The 15,596-nt window shown below is 58.3% G+C and overlaps 1 protein-coding gene across 2 annotated transcripts in view; it reads right to left on the bottom strand.

Moving 5' to 3' along the window:
- NOTCH1 (notch receptor 1) overlaps positions 1-7,431 on the bottom strand; it is a 42,492-nt gene extending 35,061 nt beyond the window's left edge. The window contains exons 1-2 of one of the 2 annotated variants that reach the window (XM_075771969.1): positions 7,218-7,431; positions 5,336-5,417 (exon numbers count right to left, since the gene is read on the bottom strand). In XM_075771969.1, coding sequence (XP_075628084.1) covers positions 5,336-5,417; positions 7,218-7,275 — 140 coding nt within the window. In that variant the 5' untranslated portion in view covers positions 7,276-7,431. The remainder of the gene's footprint in view (positions 1-5,335; positions 5,418-7,217) is intronic. The other variant, XM_075771968.1, reaches the window with a different exon arrangement.
- Positions 7,432-15,596: the final 8,165 nt, after the last annotated feature.

Here is a 15,596-nt window from a genome sequence, read left to right as displayed (position 1 = left end):
TCCGGGATGCCTCCAAGCTCAGATACCCAAGAAGCAAAACTGCAATGCCCCCCTCAACACCAGAAAAGCACTTCTACTGCTCTTTCCAGATCTCTGGCCGATGCGAGTAGCTGCAGTTTTACCCCAGACCAAAGCGCAAGCACAATCCTGGGCTGGTGAGCACCCAACACAATGTCCATGGCTGGCAGTCCTTGGATGGTGGTAACACTGACCCACCACTGCCGATACATGTCGAGGCCAACCCCAAGGAGCCCGGCACTGCAGGATGGAGCCCTTCCATAGATGGATGGACTGGGGAAGCTGGGATGCCTCTTCCCCGCAGCAAATCCAGGCTCATGAGGGCACTATGCAGCAGGGCAACGTCAGGGACCTGCAGGATTTTGGCACAGCCCCTTCCAGGAGCTGGGGCTCGGTGCTGCATACCAAGGGCATGCAATGAGATGAAGAGACCATTTGGAAAGCATCTGGAATCACCCCAAACCTTCACCCCTCTGGCCTGACGGTCTTTCTAACCCTGGTCCCCAAAGCGAAGGGCCAGGAGATCAGCCCAGGACTGGCCTGGGGAGCGGTGAGCAAGCAGCCCAAGTGGCCTGTGGTGCTGCCCCATCCTGGGTGGCAGCAGGAGCCAGACGGACACAAAGCCACGCACCTGCAGTGAAGACAGACAGGCCCTGACCACCTTTTTGGCCCCTCGGACTCAACCGAGACCCCACTGCAGGTCTTGCTTTCCCAGGGGGTTTAACTTGTATCCCAGAGGCTCTTCTACTCCGCAGCCCCAATACACGGTCCAAAACCTTCACCTGGAGTTTGGCAACACGTTAACCACTGAGAAGTCTCCATCCAGATCCAGAGCTTACCAGCTCTTGGTAACTGCACCCCGAGGCTACTTCCTCGTTAAACACACTGATGCTCTATAAATTTCACATTCCACTCATGTACACACACCGTTACCATTTGGGACACCTACCAACACGAGCAAAACGAGGGTCACCACACCTCCCGGCCTGGAAAGAGCAGGTTAATTTCCAAACAATGTTATTTTAAAACTTGCTAACTGCCTCCTGATTATGTTATCCAAGCCCTTAATTGGTGAATAGCCTGGTCTTGCAATGACTTATACGTGTCTCCCTCACGCTACATACAATAAACTGCAACAGCCTTGGAGGTGAGACCAGGGCATGGAACAAATGGATGTATCGTGGCTTCCAGCAAGTAAGACAACCGCAAGTCAGGTGGTTGAGATGGAAGAAATTTTGGTGGAATAAAACACACCCTATATGACAAAGTGAGTGACCTACAGAAGCTGCACATGGAGCAGAGCCCCGTGCACCGCATCACACATTTAACAGCTGCACGTACCCGGCGGGGAACAGCCCCTCTGACCTCGGGTGGTGATGGCCACTGCAAACACCTCATCCCCGCGGCATCCTGGGGAGCCCCGATCAAATTTACCTCAGCGGGCTTCACCCTGCCTCTCCTGCTCATCTCTGTGTCACCAGTACCGCTGAGGGACCTACCGAAGTATTTCTTCCTGAGTGTGACCCATGCTGGCCCCTGTCCAAATGCAACACAACCCTCTGGCCACCACCAGTACCAAGCCGTGAGAAAAATCAAGCAAAAAAACCTCAGCCCAACCAATAAAATCCCAAGGTAAGTTAGCAGAAGTCAGTGGGACCACCTGAGAGAAGCGATAACCATCAAGATGCCTTGCAGAGAGGAGAGATGTAAACAGAGATTTTTCTAGAAACAGAGCTAAAAAATCCCGCTGCTGTCCCAGTGACCTCACCAGCTGGGTTTCTCAGCTAAGTTTCTCTTCCACTGGAATCCACAACAGGTGATGCTTTTGTATTTTTAATCTACCCTCTTACCCATTTCCACCTTGTTCTTTCCGAGAATGAGATCAGACTCGAAAGAGCCATCGAGTTCTCAACATGGCTGAATCACCACTCCTCTACTTCTTTAAGAGCTTCCTCTGGTTGATTGTTCAACACTCCACCCTCTTCCTCTCCAGCACGGAGACTGCATTTTTTTTTCTTTGTTATTATTTCATGGAAATAACGTTAGGTTAAAGCACATGAGAAAAACCAAACCAGAAGGAAACTTCCGCCCTTTACAATGAGATAACAATGACCGAGCAGTTGAATAACTTGAACTGCAGAGCTCAGATCACTCCTCTGTCTTCCTGGTTGTCTCATGAAAGTTTTGAGCTAAAATAATCATCTCTTGTCATTACAGTCCCCCTCTGAATGTTTCTTCCAAGGTTTCTGGCCCGCTGCCCGTGGAAGCTGGTGGTGGCAACGGGCACCAGCTCAGGAGCCATCGCCCCGGCTGAACTACAACGCCGCGCTGATTCATAAACAGAGGAAGTACTTTAGCAAACCGACTTTTCCCCCTTTTCAGCGCAAGCCTAGTGATTAATTTAACTTACTCTTTTCCTTTGCCGTCTGTTTGGTTTCTCTGGGCAAGAGTATGACAACCCAGACACAGCTCCTCTGACTTTAATGGTGAAAGGCTGGTGGAGCGGGGTTTGAAACTCAGCCCTCTTTCATGCCATCTGCTTTTAACTAGCGGAGCAAGGGAGGTCCTGGGAATAAACGTCACATGGCACAGCGATCTAAAATCAGCCCCGCTCATTTGCAGGGATGCCAGTCAAAACTACGGTTATCCAACAGTCTAATTAGGAGCTACCACTAGAAATCAAAACGACCTTTTGGAAAACCTTTTCATTTTGTCTGGGAAAATGCCTCAGTCAGAGGCAAGTGCCTTTTCTGGAAAGCCACAGCTCCCCAGTGCCATGAAACCACACTGCAACACCGCAGCAGCCATCGTCTGCAGACCGGACCTTTTAAAGCTCCAGATCTGGCGCAAGTGCCACGCATGGGACAGAAACACCCCGCGCCTTCAGCTGGGGTCCGTGCAAGATGCACAAAAACTCTGCTGCGGCTCTTCCAGCACTGAAAGACTCGGCTACCCCTGCCAAGATGGAAAACAGCTCCAAAGGCGGCTTAATTAGGCCGCTTCTGTCACGAGCCCTCCAGCCGATCAAATGCTCAGTCCTTTCCATTCGATTAAAGCCCTGCGTGCCCCGGACTGCCTGGCATAGGTACAGGTAAGATAAGGCACCTGGACTTTTACAAACTATCGCTGTAAAATAATAAAGGCAGAGAAAGCTCCTCGTCTCGCACCGGCAATTCCCTTTCCGTAACAGGGCTGATGATAACTCGGTTTCGGTGTTATCAGAGTCGTCTTCACGTAACCCAACTAGCTCTCTCCCGCCACAAACGCCGCGACGCTTGTCCGCTGGAGTAGCATCTCCTTCGTACGCTATTTATTTCACTCCACTTTCTAATTGGATTTGTGGGGGCAGCACAATGGGGCTTTATGGCCAAACTTTGTTAAGTGCCAGGCCGAGCGGAGATGTGGCCAGCAGCCAAAATGGTGCATTTCACGCAGGCGCCAAAGGGCAGTGCCAAGCTTTTCTGCGTCTGGTATCTGTGTTCTTGGCTCTGCTTTGTTTAAGAACCTTGGAAGCAAAACTCCTCGTAAAGAGATATTCAAACAAGTGAAAAACCAGGATTTTGCGAGCTGCTATCAGATACCTTGGCAAGTTGTACCTCCTCCAGTCTGGCAGTACATCTAATATCTGCCCCCATCGCCCACAGAGCGTACCCTGCACGGGACAAGCGCTTTAACACACTGCGAGCACACACCTTGGTTTCCTGCAAAAATAACTCGCACACACTCGCGAAGCCATCCCGGCGTCTGCAGCCTAGAGAGAGGCGGTTATTCACAGCTAGCAACGAAGAAGTTCTTCAAAGTTAACTTTTTCTCTTAAAAAAACCCCACCCCAAGCCTACTTTGGAGGCTTCTCCTCCAAATAGAGCTCGCACACATCAGATCTAATTAGATTCCATCACCATCTGCACATGAAATGTAAATCAGGAGTTGCAGAGACTTAAGAAAAAAAGGGAAGAATGACCACAAGGAAAAGGAGGGGTGTAAGGTTGGGGAGGGGGCGGAGGGTTGGGCATTCTGGGAAGCCATACATGATTAGTCACACAGCATTAATCTGCCTCCCTTAACAATAGCTGCCGAATTTCGACCGAATCCCAGCTGTCGCTCTTTGAATGAAAGAAAACAAGATTTAGAGCGTCAAGCGTTGGTAAGGGCTTCTGTGCAAAAAAAAGTGGCGTGCATTCATTAGTGGCTCACAAAGGGACCCAGCCTTTGTCCATTAAATTGCTCATGTGCCTGATTGATTTGCTGATTTATTTGCACCAAAGGGTTGGGGGGCTCAGCTTGGAGAAGGGGGCGGGAGGTGCCTGGCTACTGGGCAGAGTAACGGCACCCAGGCGGATTTGCAAAAAAGCAACACGCATTGTCAAGGGAAACTGCCATTCAACAGGTTGGGATTGGAAATGCCTTCAGGTTCCTCCGCCGAGGACTTCCTATTTGGAAATTTGGGGTGGGTGGGAACATCTCCCCGCCTGCTCTCAGCTCAGGCCACGTTCAACAGGCAGAGGGGAAATCTGGCCGGAAAACAGAGCCTTGCCCATTCACATTTCTTTTATGGAATAGTTTTAAAAAGGGAGCTGGAGTCTTATTCATTTCTCTTGGTTATTGTTCCCTGGGAGCCTGGAGTGAATCGGCCATCGCTGCGGTGGGTCAGTTGGTCCTTCAAAGAGTCCCAACGCTTTACACATCCGTTTCCCCACAATCGGCTTGGAGAAAGCTCCTGCCCGGGTGCCAGGTCCCCGCCAGGAACGCTGGGCTGGACCCCAGCTTGGCACCGGCAGGGCTGCGGGAGGAGGTGGCCCTGCTCCCCCGCCTGCCCCAGGCGATGCCCCGCAGACCCGCAGACATCAACGGGGCAGCTCCAGCAGCCAGCCCCACACCATGAAACCTCTCTTGAATGTTTATTGGAGATGTACTGGACACCGCACCACAAACTGCCAGCATGCAAGGGACTGAAAGGCAACGCTTCAGGGGCAGGAGGGACTAGCTGGAAGACAGACAGACAGACAGCCTCCCTCCCTGCCCGACGGTCCAACCAGTGCCGCGGGCTGGCCCTACCTCCTGCTCCATCAGCAGGGCAGTCTGCATAGGTTAACACCAGCAAAACATGGCCTTTTGCCCATGTTTTTCCACCCAGCCAGGAACAAAGCCCAATCCTGCCAAACTCGCGGCGACTCCTACACAAGCAGGTTATTCTTGCCACTCAAGGAAAGAAAACGCATCTTGCCCTATTAAATCCAGAGCCTTCAAAGCAAAGTCAACATGCATGTCAATATGTTGGTCGGGGGAGATGAAAATCCTCTGGCTCCTCCATACTTACTGGCACACTTCCGTCCCGTTGAGAAAAGTTTCACACTTGCCCCCGTTGAGGCAGGATTCGGCAAGCTGCGTACACCGTAAACCTGCAAACAGAAGGAGAGCGTTAGCCACAGCGCAGATCCCGGGTGGCAGCTGGGGGGGGTGGGCTGCATCCCCTAGCGTCACCCGGACGAGGGACAGGCTTGCCAGGACCCCCGGAGCGCCCTGCCCCTGCGCAGCCTGGTGAGACGGGGGCTGCAGCACCCGCAGGGTGACGGAGGCGGGCAGGGAACGTGTGGCCCCAGCACGGAGAGGCTCACCTAAAAATAAACTCGGGGTGGGCTTGACGGTAGGCTCTGCCTTCTCCTCCAGCAGGAGGAGTGACAGAGAGAAACCCCAGATCAGGCCCTTGAGTGACAAATGCCATTTGGGAAAAACCATCTGCCCGAGGGCCCAGTAGTTACCATTAACTCAGTAACGAAATGAGTCGTCCGTCACAACTTGCTATGAGTAAAGGTTTCATTGTCTGGCCCTTAGAGCCAAATTCTGCACAGTTACCACAGCAACTCACTGAAAGTACCAGAATCGCTTCTGATTTCCACCCCGGCTCGCTCTTCCCCTTCTCTGCCCCACTCGCTCTTCACGGTAACCGGTTCTGCGACACGCGTGTGCAGCCAGAGCAGTTTCACATTGAGCGACTACAGCTTCGCGCCGCCACCGCCAGAACCAAACTTCTCCCCCGGACGGCTGCCAAGTCCCACGCACCCCAGGGACACCCCCTGGGCTCGGGGCTCCGTCTCCAGTCCCGCGTGTCCCACGGGGGGATGGAGTGGGGTGCTGGGGACCACTCCGGCCGGGCACAACTTTCTGCAAACTTTTCTTCCGAGGGACCCGGCACCAGACGCGGCTCTCAGCCCGGGCTACCCCGGTGCGGAGCAGGGTGAAGGCACCGCCATCGCCTTCCCTTCCCAAAATCCTCCCGGGACACTCCTGCGGAGGAGGAGGCTGCTCGCTCGGCCCCGGGGCAGAGGGGCCATCGCAGGGTCCCCGGGAGCACGGCAGGGCCCCGGCACCCCGGAGCGGGCCGTTCCCCGCTCCGCCCCGCACCTCCGGCCACTTTTAGGGCTCTTTTCCCCGGCCCCGACGGTCGCCCAGCGCTTTGCGGAGAAGCACCCGGACCCGCCCCGGGGCCGGCGCCGCGGGGGAGGAGGGGGTTGGGGGGGGGGGGGGGGCGGTAAGGGGAACCCGGCTGACTTTCAAGAAACAGGAAACCGAGAAAAATTTGCAAAACGGTCAAAAGCTCTCGCAGAACAACAGGCAGGAGCGCGGCCGCCCCGCGCGCCCCTCCGCCAGACCGAGCCCGTCCCGAGCTCCGGCTCCCCCGCCGCGCCCCGCTCCGGCCGGCCGCGGTACCGAGCTCCGGTCCCCCCGACGGCAGCGAGCGCAGTTCCCCGCGGCATCCCCTGGTACCGAGCTTCGGTTCCCGGCGGCTCCGAGCGCCGCTCTCCCGCCACCTCCTCCGGGGCACCGAGCCCCGGCCCCCCCCGCGGCTCCAGCCTTCCCCCCCCCCCCCCCCCGCCCCCCCCCCGGCGGTGCCGAGCCCCGCTCCCCTCACGGTTCCGACCTCGGTTCCGCCGGCGGCGCCGAGCTCCGGTCCCCCCGCAGGACCTGAGCCCGGTTCCCAGGCATCCCGCGGCACCGAGTCCCGGTTCCCACGGGGACCCCGCGTCCCGGACCCCCCCCCACCCACCCCCACCCCCCCCCCCGCCCCGGCGGTGCCGCGCTCCGATGTCCGCGGTGCCCAGCCGGGACCGGAGCACACGCCGCGCCCGACCCCCGCTCTCGGCAAACTTCCTGCCGGGTGCTGGGGCGGCCGGTCCGGGGCCCGTCGCAGCGGCCCTCACCTCGCGTCAGGGCGGGCAGCAGGAGCACCAGGAGGCCGGGCGCCAGGAGCCGCTCCATCCCGCTCTGCTCCCGCCGCTCACAGCCGCATAGATCCGCGGGGCCTCGGCCGAGCCGAGCCGGTACCGGTACGCGCTGCCCCGCCGGGAAGCCCAGACACACCGCGCCCCAGCGCCGAGCGCAGCGACTCCGAGCGCCGGCGCCTCCCGCGGCTGCTCAGCCCCGGCGGGCCGGGCCGGGCCGGGCGGGAGGGCGGGGGGGGCGGGACGGCGCGGGGCGGGACGCCGCGGCACGGCACGGCACGGCACTGCACGGGATGGGATGGGATGGGATGGGACGGGACGGGACGGGACGGGACGCTCCTCCCTACCCAGCCTGGGGGGCAGCCGCTGGGAACCCCCTTCCCGCCACGGAGGGTCCCTGCGTGGGACGGGGAGTGGGGCTGCGGGGTCCGCGCAGCCCCCGCGGACAGCCCCAGTGCAGCCCCCCTCCCCATGCAGCCACCGGACAACCCCGGTGCAGCCCGCCTGGACAGCCGCGGACACCCACGGTGCAGCCCCCCCACGCAGTCCCCCCAACCCCGCAGTGCAGCCCCCCCATCCCCAGTGCAGCTCCAGCACAGCCCTCCCACGCAGCCACCGGACCCCGCCATGCAGCCCCCCCCCATAGTCCCAAGGCAGCCCCTGGACATCCCCAGTGCAGCCCCAGACACCTCCAGTTCAGCCCCCCACCCCAGCCTTGGTGCAGCCCCCCACCTACACCCTGCATAATGCCGGTGCAGTTCCCCCCCAGTCCCAGCACAGCCCCCTCCCAGCCCTGGGGCAGCCCCCTGAACCAACCTCAGTGCAGCCCCCCCCCCCGTGCAGCCCTCCTAGCCCCTGCACACCCCGGGACACAGCCCCTGGGGGCTGCAGCACCTGCTCAGGGACTGCCCGAGGACCCAGGCCCCCAGCCTGACCCCCAGCGTGTCTGGGCAGGGGCCCTGAGCCCACGAACCATGGGGACACACGGGGATGGGGCGGTTGTAAATGCCCGGTTGCACTGGGGCACCAGGACTTGGGCTGAGCATCCCCTGGGGGGTCACAGGAGAGCTGGGCACAGGGTGCGCTCCGGGGAGCGGGGTGGGATTCACCCTCTGACCTGCACCACGATGCAGGTGCGAGCCGGTATGCCAAGCCATTTCCTACCCGCCTTCACCATACGTGCAGGCAGCTACCCACAGAGCTGGGGTCGGATGTTATTTGTTTTGTGCTCTGAACTCATGAACTTGCAGGCAGAGCCTTGGCCAGCCCGATGCGTCGCATCAACAAATAAACAAATAAATTAGGAGAAGCGGGGAAGCCAAACCTGAGAGGCAGCCCGACAACCCCCAGACATGCGCAGGCTTCCTGTGCGTGCAGCGCTGCCTGTGCGTCCCCGCGCCCTCATCCCCGTGTCCCCAGAGCCCCGCTCCAGCCCCCAGCCGTCACTGTGCCAAGGTCGAGCCTGGCACGCCGAGCTGTGCCAGAGCCTGTGGGGTGGGAGCGTGGGGATGTCCCACCTGAAACCCAGCCAGGCCCTGAGCCCGGGGAGGGGTTTAAGCACTTAAACTCATGTTTGGTGGTGTCACCCGAGGGCTATGACTGCAGGGGTTTACTCGGTGACTGTACCCACAGAGCACCGCTGCCGGAAACAGCCGGTGTGGGGGTGCTAACGAGTGATGCTTCCTCGCGGGGTTGTGGGGGCCAACCCTGCTCAGCGAGACTCACCGCGACACCGGTCCCCTGCGTCATGCTACGGCAGCCTAGTGTCTGCCACCGCAGCACTGTGCTGTGGCGCCTGCAAAGGGGGTGGCAAAAGCTTGGAGCAGAGAATTTGGGGTACTAACCACCCCAGGGATGGGTGCACCTAAATCCCGTCATGCTCCTGGGTCTCTCCCTGAGCCCCTCTAAGCTGTGGCCGTTGGAGACCATCGGATGGCTCTTTTACAGCTCTCGATTGTGGGGATGTGCAAGGCTGGCTGCCGGCCTTCGGCTGAAAGCTTGGGAAAGAGGAAGAGGAGCAAGGGTCAGCAATGGGTTAATAGGAAGGAGGTGACACCCTCGTCATCTGTGTCTCTCATCACAGGGCACCTCTCCACCAGCCCCCCGGGCTCATCTCGTCCCATGCCAGGCCCGGTGTTATCCCGCTGCTTCCTGTTGTAAATTATTTCCAGAGCAAGTGTGAAACAATTAAACAAACCGAAGGGCAGAGTCTGCTCGTCAGATCAAAGGAGTGAGCCCTGCAGCGGTACCTCGCTCCGGCGCTCTCCTCTCCTTCTCTGCTCCTCCTGCATTCGTCACTTTGGGCTCTAAAACAGTGCCCTGGTCCGGGTTGGGGAGTCGGGGCTCTGAGCGGAGCACGGTGCCGCTCGGGGTTCCGGTGCCGCTGGGAGCTCAAGCCCCCTCTGAAACCTTAAAGCATCCCGGGGAGATGCCACTTGCCTCTCTCCACTGCAGCAGAGCAGGGGCAAGGCTGGGCCATCGTCGTGTTTCATGAGCAAATAACAGATGCCAAAGGACGCGAGGCTGCAATGCCTCTTCACCCTCATTTTCTACCCTTGGCAGGGAAGGGAGTGCCCCCCCCCCCAATTTATCCTCCCTGCAGACAGGAGTAGGACGGCAGCGACTGGGCAGCGGGATGCAGCCCCTGCCTCCACCTCGGCTGAGTGATGTCTCTGCCCCACCATGACCTTGCCACCATCTCCAGCCTCAGCCAGAGGCAAGGCAGCTGTGAGGGCAGCCCGAGGTTTCCACCGCTCGGGCTTCCTTGGAGATGGAAACTTCTGCTCTCTTTCTCTCCATCTTCTCCCTTTTCCCTTCCCCTGGAGCCCAGCGAGCAGGGAGCATCTCAGCTTTACCTGCCTGGAAATACCGGCCAGAGCTTTGCCTGGGCTTGTTCTCCACGTGCAGAAAGCACCGTGCGTTCAGCTTAGCTGCGCTCGGGGACTTGCTCCCCGAAACTGGAGGGACCCCCCCCAGCCCCGCCAAACCATCATGGCTGTGCCTGGGTACACGGGGCTGTCGGGGTCCCCACCATGCCCTTACTGTCTGGGGACAGAGGGGTGGAGATGCCGGCTGCCACGCAGCGTGGCGGGATGCGGTGGCAGGACCAGGTGGTGGAGACAGGCAGCCCTGCCTGCTGCGCTGGCACTGCCGTGGCGGGCACTGCCGGATAACCGGCTCTCCCTGGCGCTGGCTGCTCTCGGGGTGCTGGACACCCACGAGCCTGAGGCCAAAAGAGCACGTGGGAAGCCATGTGTGAGCCCTGGCCCTGGCTTTCCTCTGCGGTGGGGAGGGTCTGTGCGCGGCAGCCGGGGGCGAGGCTCTGGATAAACGCAAACACATCCGTGCGTGCGGCTGTGCAGCCGTGCCACCTCGCCCCCTGAACACGAAAGGTCAAATACATCTCTTTATTGCCATCACCCCGGGGCTGCCGTGACCCCGCGGCAGTGGGGCGGCTCTGCACTGGGGAAGACTTTGCTGTGGGGGAGGTAAAAGTCTCCTCTGTGGTTTCCCACGAGCAGGATGGGGGCACGAGCATCTCGGCACGAGGATGACTCCTCCAGCCGGGCGTCGCTGTGAGATGCCCCGCTCTCATCTGGTGCCATCCTTCCCCTGGTACAGGGGGCATCTGGTGCAAGGTCCTCAGAGGGAACCTCCTCGAGTTTCCTTCTCCCAAACGCCTCCCCCAGAGACTCCCACCAGTTACAGAAAATGGGGAGGAAGGGAAAAGTCAGCGTTCAGCATAAATCTTTTTGCAATAAGAGCTGAATATGACATAAATCCAAAGAAACTTTTTATTTTGAGTGGTCTTCAGGGGTTAAAAATAATGGGATTTTAGGTACTTTTAAAAATAGCGTTCATAAAAGGCTTTAATAGAAACCTTGGCAACTGTCCATGTGATTAGTGATTTAAAAACATAAAACCTCCACACATGTTTAAAAGTTTTAATAAGTTAAAATTAAATGAGTGAAACTCTGGGAATATATTTTTGTTACTGCAAGCTAAGAAAATTATGTCCGTTAAGCAAAACTTAATACAAATATAAACAGGTAATGCACATCTGTAAATTATTTTCATGTCTCCAGGGGCTGGAAAAAAACCTAAGTGAGACCAGCATTCTTATATATATTTTGCCTTGACAGCTCAGGAAAAAATTTGCCAAAAACCAGAGTTAGAGCACTGGGCTGGCGTGGGAAAGTTGGTTTAGTGAGAAATTTGCCCTAGGCTATTTAAATAAAAACAGGCGTTTTTTTAATGGCAAATGCCTGTTAAATACAACCAACGCGGCTTCCAATCGCCTGAGTAACTAGTGTGCCTATTCCTTCTTGACACTTTCATCTCTTTATCATCACAATCAATATTTTGCTCTTATACATTCAGCGCAATAAAAATAGGACCGATAAGGCAAACATCAAACTGGATCTCTCCTGCTTTCCCCGCCGTGCTTGGTTTGGCATTCCTCTGCTGGCTGGTCTTTGGAGCAACACGCAAGGTTAGCCCTCCTCGCGCTGGTACACGCACCCGCACCTTTGTTCGTGCTCTCAAAAAAAGCAATTTTTAGTAATTAAGCCTGAATCAAAGTGGGTAGAGCATCCTGGAAAGTCTGAGCAGATAAAAATACAGCCGGTCACGGAGTCTGCAATGTAAAACTATCATCCCAGCCAAAGCTGCCCCATAATGAGATTACGCTGCAGTTCCCCAGGGCACTGGAGAAATGAGGCTGGATTTGCAAGAATGGTCTAAATCCTGATTTTTCTTTTTTTTTCTTTTTTTTTTTCTTCTTAAATAGCTGAGTGGAGGATTGTGAATGGACAGCCATAGGATAAAGCACACCAATCTCGCCATCCCTCCAGCACGGCAGTGATGGCAGCGCCTCCGGCAGCATGTGCCCGTGGAGGATGCCTTTCCTCCTGGCAACGCTGCGGGGATCGGTCCCACCAGGGTGTCCGTGGTCGGGATGGCACAGAGGACAGCCAGCCCTCGCTGAGCAGAGGTTGGTGCCATGCGTGTCCCTGACCCGGCACGGTTGCTACGCCTGGGCTTGGCACCCACGGCGTTTTCCTCCTTGTGGGCTGCTGAAACTGGTTTTAATTGCAGGGTTGCTTCTGGCCATCGTTCCTCGGTGTGTAAAGTCAGCTTAGTAACTCTCACCCACAGGATTAGTGACAGGCGGGGAGACGTCCCGGAGGAGCAGATTTCCCTGTACTGTTTATACCTGGGTGAAAGTTGCTGCTGCGCTATTGCGCTATAAAATCTGTGTCACGTTTAAAATAAAATGTCTTTATGGGCTGCGAAGGGAGGGCAGGTGTTGGGCAGGTGTCTCAGCCCAGCCCTGGCCTCCCTGTGCCCTGCGCTGCTCTTATCCTCCTCCATAAAACAACTGAAACATTCCCTGTTGTGTAAACAGAGGCCGACGGGGTTTATGGAGCTCTGGGTGACGATGTGCCCGGCCTCAAGCCCATCCCGTCCCCGTGCTGCTCCCTTGCGGGTGCTGGGGTGTGGGTGCACCCACCCGCACGGGCTGGCTGGAGATGCTGGTCCCCCCCATCCCTCGGTGCGTGTCCCCATCCCCTCCATGCTTGTTCTCGCCCTTGCCTGCACCCCCGTGCTGCAGACCCTGCGTGCCCCCATCCCGTCCCTCACCAGGGCGATTCCTTGGGGTGTCGCAGACACCCCGCTCAGGGTGGGGGGTGGCTCTGCACCCTCTGGCTCTCACCCACAGGGGAACGCAGGCGGTGACCCCGGTTCTCCCGAAGTACAGACCCCAGCCCAGCTTCCCCTGGGGATGTGCAGGATGCATTTGCACCCTGCGTGTCATGTGCACCTTCTTTCAAAACCATCCGTTTCTTTGCTTTTTTTTGTTCATTCCTCCTTTTTCTGCTGAGACAAATGGGACTTTTCATCATCTCAGTAAAGAAATTGCTCTCTGGAGGGTGTGGAGGGGCAAGGATCAGGCCCCTTCTGAGATTTACATCAAATAATTGAAAACCATCGCTTGCAGCAGTGAAAACCCAAGCGTGATTCTCTGCGCACAAGCCTGGGCATGAACCTGATACTGGATTTCTGGACCGCCGCGCAATGCCAAGCACATCTGAGTTATGCTGGCATCCCCGCAGTTTCACCCAGCTCCGCGCCGCTGGGATTTGCCTCTCCCAGGGCAAGCACTCCAGAAAGACGTCATGTCACACGGACACTCGCTCCGTGCAGGTTTTCAGGCAGGTTTTTTGGGAGACGTCACTCCCGGAGACCTGGGCATGCCTCTTCTTGCTGCGCCGGGCTGGGGGAGCCAGGTTGGAGGGTCCTGGGATGCCTCTGACGCCAGCAGGTAGTTTCAGGGGCAGTTCAATGCCAGTTCTGTTCTCACAGCAATGAGATTCGGGACTTGAGAGCTCCTGCGCCAGGCTGAAGCCAGCTGAAATTCTTAAGCGGTTACAAAAAGAGGGTGAAAATGTGCTTTCTGCACCCCAGCCCTCGCTGCTTGCTCCATTCGTGGGTGCTCCCACCCACTGCCCCCTTCCTTCCACGTGGAAATGGGAAGATTTGGAGATGTTTCGTCTTGTGGAGCGGCTGCAAAGCTGCTCTTTCCCCCCAAAAAACGCATGCAAAGGGAACCACGCATCTTCCGTGCCAACGCAAGGCATTTTGGGCTACGGTCATCCGGGATGGCAGCCCCGCTGCCGGGGTGGTGTGGGGTGTCCCGCGTCCCCCCTGCCATGGCGGGGTGCATGTGTGAGGGCTGCTGTCGGGGAACGCTTCCCACCCAGCTCTGACCTTGGTGCCTCCCAGCAAAAACACCTCCTGGAGAGGGGCCAAGCATAATAGCCAGTTCCTTCTACTCCCTTCCTTCCCAGGCAGCCACATTATCACAGGGCTCGGCCGCGAATCAAAGCCAGGCACACGAAGACGGGAACCAGGAGAAATCGGCCAAAAGATGACGTTTCCGCTTGCAGACGAGAGGCTGCGGGGCACCGGCTGCCTTCCCGGAGCCGCCTGCTTTATCACAGGGTGCCCCATCGCGGCGGGCTCTGTACCTGGGAGGGAGGGAGGACCCCCCCAAACCCTGCTCGGGTGCACCCAAGAGCCCCAGGAAAACCCCTGTCATGCCCAGCGCATCCCTTGTGCCGGGGCACCGGGGGTCCCCTGCCCTGCGCCACGGCGGCTCCCACGGGGCTGGCTGCGCTCGGGGGCTTCGTGTGTCACGGCCCATGGCAAAGGGTTTGGAGAAGTCCCGGAGCCCATTCCCCAAACTCTGCTTGTTGGCAGCTATAAGTGAGCGATTTATTTCCTGGAAAATCATTGCAGATTTTCTTTAGAATTAGGCCGGAAAATAAATTACCAAAATAGCCCCTGTGTGATGCCACAACCCTTTGTCCCTCTGTGGGGTTTTCTCTATGGGGAGGGATCACTCCCGCTTGGCAAGGGCTGCTGCCCTCTGCCTCCCTCGGTGGGAAGGGGGGTCTCACTCGGGGTGTCCCCCCTCGGGGTCCCGGCTGGCCCATGGGGCTTCCCCCCATCTCCACATATAGGGACGGTCCCGCTGCTCCCATGCCGCGGTGCAGGCACAGGGCTGGTGGCACGGGCCGGGCTGTGTGCCGTACCACCCACCAGCAGCACCGCTCCCCGCGGCACGGGCCAGGAACCAGCCGGCAAAGAGGGACCGGCAAGGTGTGAACCCTCCCCTGCCACCGACTTCAAAGCCCGGTGACCTTTCAAATGCAGCGGCTCTTGCACGGGGCGGTGAGACTCACAGCGGGGGAGGAAGTGGGGACCATGGGGGGGTGGGATCTGCGCACCCCTGGACCCACTGGAGGGATGGGGTCGACTCCCCTGCTCCGGCACGTGGGGATGGGGTGATGCCGCCCGGTGAGACCCCCGTGCCACCACCGTCTGCCCAGTCCCGGCAGGAGCCTGCGCCCCACTGGAGCTGGGAAGGGCTCTCGCTGCAGCGTGGACTTTGGAACGTAGAAACTGTGCGGCAGCCCGGGCACTGCTGAGGGTAGTGGCGTGCTTGCTCCCTCCTGCTCCGGCACTGAGCCGAGCCGTGCCCCTGCGGCACACGGGCTCTGCGCGGGGCCTCGGCACTGCTGGAGCTGCCGCGCTGAGAGCCACGGTCCCCGCTGCGCCGTGCGGGGAGCTGCAGGCGGCCACGAGATGATGCTCCCACGATCGTCCAGCAGCATAAACACATCAAAGCCCATCCTGATGGCAGCGGGTAAACAGGAAGGGAGAGAAAGACAAACACGGCTCCTTGCAACTTTCGGGGGAGAAAAACAACTCTCTCTCCAGGCGGGAGAAGGTTTGCTGCCCTCTCAGCCGCAACCCCGCGGAGAAATGTGGCAAATGAGCCAAATGAGCCAA

This window comes from Balearica regulorum, chromosome 20 (assembly GCF_011004875.1).
Source record: "Balearica regulorum gibbericeps isolate bBalReg1 chromosome 20, bBalReg1.pri, whole genome shotgun sequence".
NCBI lineage: Eukaryota > Metazoa > Chordata > Aves > Gruiformes > Gruidae > Balearica > Balearica regulorum.
This window is presented reverse-complemented; position numbering and strand designations above follow the sequence as displayed.